At 48.6% G+C, this 2500-nt stretch overlaps 1 protein-coding gene across 1 annotated transcript in view; it reads left to right on the top strand.

Annotated features, from left to right (window-relative positions):
• Positions 1-1748, top strand: part of LOC310824448 (androgen-induced gene 1 protein-like) — a gene marked incomplete at both ends in the record, with an annotated part of 15532 nt that extends 13784 nt beyond the window's left edge. The window contains one exon of the mRNA XM_083697696.1: positions 1647-1748. Coding sequence (XP_083553822.1) covers positions 1647-1748 — 102 coding nt within the window. The remainder of the gene's footprint in view (positions 1-1646) is intronic.
• Between the last annotated feature and the right edge of the window lie 752 nt (positions 1749-2500).

Here is a 2500-nt window from a genome sequence, read left to right as displayed (position 1 = left end):
AGGCAGGGAGGGAGGGAGGCAGGGAGAGAGGAGGGAGGGAGGGAGGGAGGCAGGGAGGGAGGGAGGCAGGGAGAGAGGAGGGAGGGAGGGAGAGAGGAGGGAGGGAGGCAGGGAGAGAGGAGGGAGAGAGGAGGGAGGCAGGGAGGGAGGGAGGAAGAGAGGGGGGAAGAGAGGGAGGGAGGGAGGCAGGGAGGGAGGAGGGAGGGAGGGAGGAAGAGAGGGGGGAAGAGAGGGAGGGAGGGAGGCAGGGAGAGAGGAGGGAGGGAGGGAGGGAGGGAGGGAGGGAGGCAGGGAGGGAGGGAGGAAGAGAGGGGGGAAGAGAGGGAGGGAGGGAGGCAGGGAGAGAGGAGGGAGGGAGGGAGGGAGGGAGGGAGGGAGGGAGGGAGGCAGTGATCAGTCAGGGGTTTGGGGGCTGACCATCGCTTGCAAGTAGGGAGGGGCTGTTCCCTTTGCCGCCCGGTAGGCGAGCACCAGGGTCTTGAATCTGATGCGAGCTGCTACCGGGAGCCAGTGAAGGGCACGGAGGAGGGGGAGGAGGGGGAGGAGGGGGGTGACATGGGAGAATTTGGGGAGATTGAGCACCAGACGAGCGGCAGCGTTCTGGATGAGCTGCAGAGGCCTGATGGCGGGGAGCCCGATGTTCGCCACACAGGATAAGTGGTTGTCAAGGATCACCCCAAGGTTCTTGGCTGTCTGGGAGGAGGTCACAGTAGAGTTCTCTACTGTGATGGACACACACACACACACACACACACAGCACCATGGCAGGGTAAGAGACAGGGAGACGTAGAGGAGAGGAGGGAGAGGAAGGAGGAGAGGAGGGAGAGGAAGGAGACAGTTCTTAGGGATTAATCATCATCTGTACGCTGATATGAAAACCTGGCTGTCTACAACTGTGGCTGTGAATGTCTGGCAGAGGCTTCAGCGCTTGTTTCTGTGGTGGAAGGAGGGGTTGGAGGAGACAGCCTAGCTGAGCACTTTCTGCTCGCCGTTGAGGTCAGAGGTCAACACGATCAAACGCCTCTACTTTACTGTGTGGCTCTGATAGGCAGACCCCGCTGATCACTCTCAAACACCTAACCCCTAACTGTGCCCTCCGTTCTCTGTGAGTGTGTGTGTGTGTGTGCGTACAGAGGTGTGTTCCCTCCCTGCGTGGGTCAGGTGTTTGTGTGTGTGTGTAAAAAAAAAATTTCCTATCCAATAAGTACCTATCAACCTGTATGTCCTTGACCTCCTATGTCAATTTCTCTGTAGTTTGTGGTGACCATGTCTCTGTAGTTTGTGGTGACCATGTCCATGTCTCTGTAGTTTGTGGTGACCATGTCCATGTCTCTGTAGTTTGTGGTGACCATGTCCATGTCTCTGTAGTTTGTGGTGACCATGTCCATGTCTCTGTAGTTTGTGGTGACCATGTCCATGTCTCTGTAGTTTGTGGTGACCATGTCCATGTCTCTGTAGTTTGTGGTGACCATGTCTCTGTAGTTTGTGGTGACCATGTCTCTGTAGTTTGTGGTGACCATGTCTCTGTAGTTTGTGGTGACCATGTCTCTGTAGTTTGTGGTGACCATGTCCATGTCTCTGTAGTTTGTGGTGACCATGTCCATGTCTCTGTAGTTTGTGGTGACCATGTCCTTGTCTCTCCCCAGTTTGTGGTGACCATGTTCTGGGCCCTCTACCTGTATGACAGAGACCTGGTCTATCCCAGACTATTGGACAACTTCATACCCCAGTGGCTCAACCACGGCATGGTGAGTCACGACTATACTACTACTACTATACTATACTACTATACTACTGTACTACTGTACTACTACTACTATACTACTACTACTATACTACTGTACTACTGTACTACTACTACTATACTACTACTACTACTACTACTACTACTACTATACTACTACTACTACTCTACACTATACTACTGTACTACTACTATTACTACTACTATACTACCACTACTATACTATTATACTATACTACTGTACTACTACTACTACTATACTACTATTATACTACTACTACTATACTACACTACTGTACTACTACTACCACTACTATACTACTGCTACTATACTATTGTACTACTACTACTACTACTACTATACTACTATACTATACTACTGTACTACTACTACTACTACCACTACCACTACTATACTACTACTATACTATACTACTGTACTACTACTACTACAACTATACTACTGTACTACTATACTATACTACAGTACTACGACTACACTATTACTATACTACTACAACTATACTACAACTACTATACTACTACAACTATACTACTACTACTATACTACTACTATACTACTACTACTACTATACTACGATACTATACTACTACTACCACTACTACTACAACTATACTACTGTACTACTAATTCTACTATACTATTGTACTACTACTACTATACTATACTACTGTACTACGACGACTAATACTACTACTACTACTATACTACTACTACTACTATACTACTACTAC

This window comes from Argentina silus, assembly GCF_951799395.1.
Source record: "Argentina silus genome assembly, contig: scaffold_282, whole genome shotgun sequence".
Classification (NCBI taxonomy): domain Eukaryota; kingdom Metazoa; phylum Chordata; class Actinopteri; order Argentiniformes; family Argentinidae; genus Argentina; species Argentina silus.
This window is presented reverse-complemented; position numbering and strand designations above follow the sequence as displayed.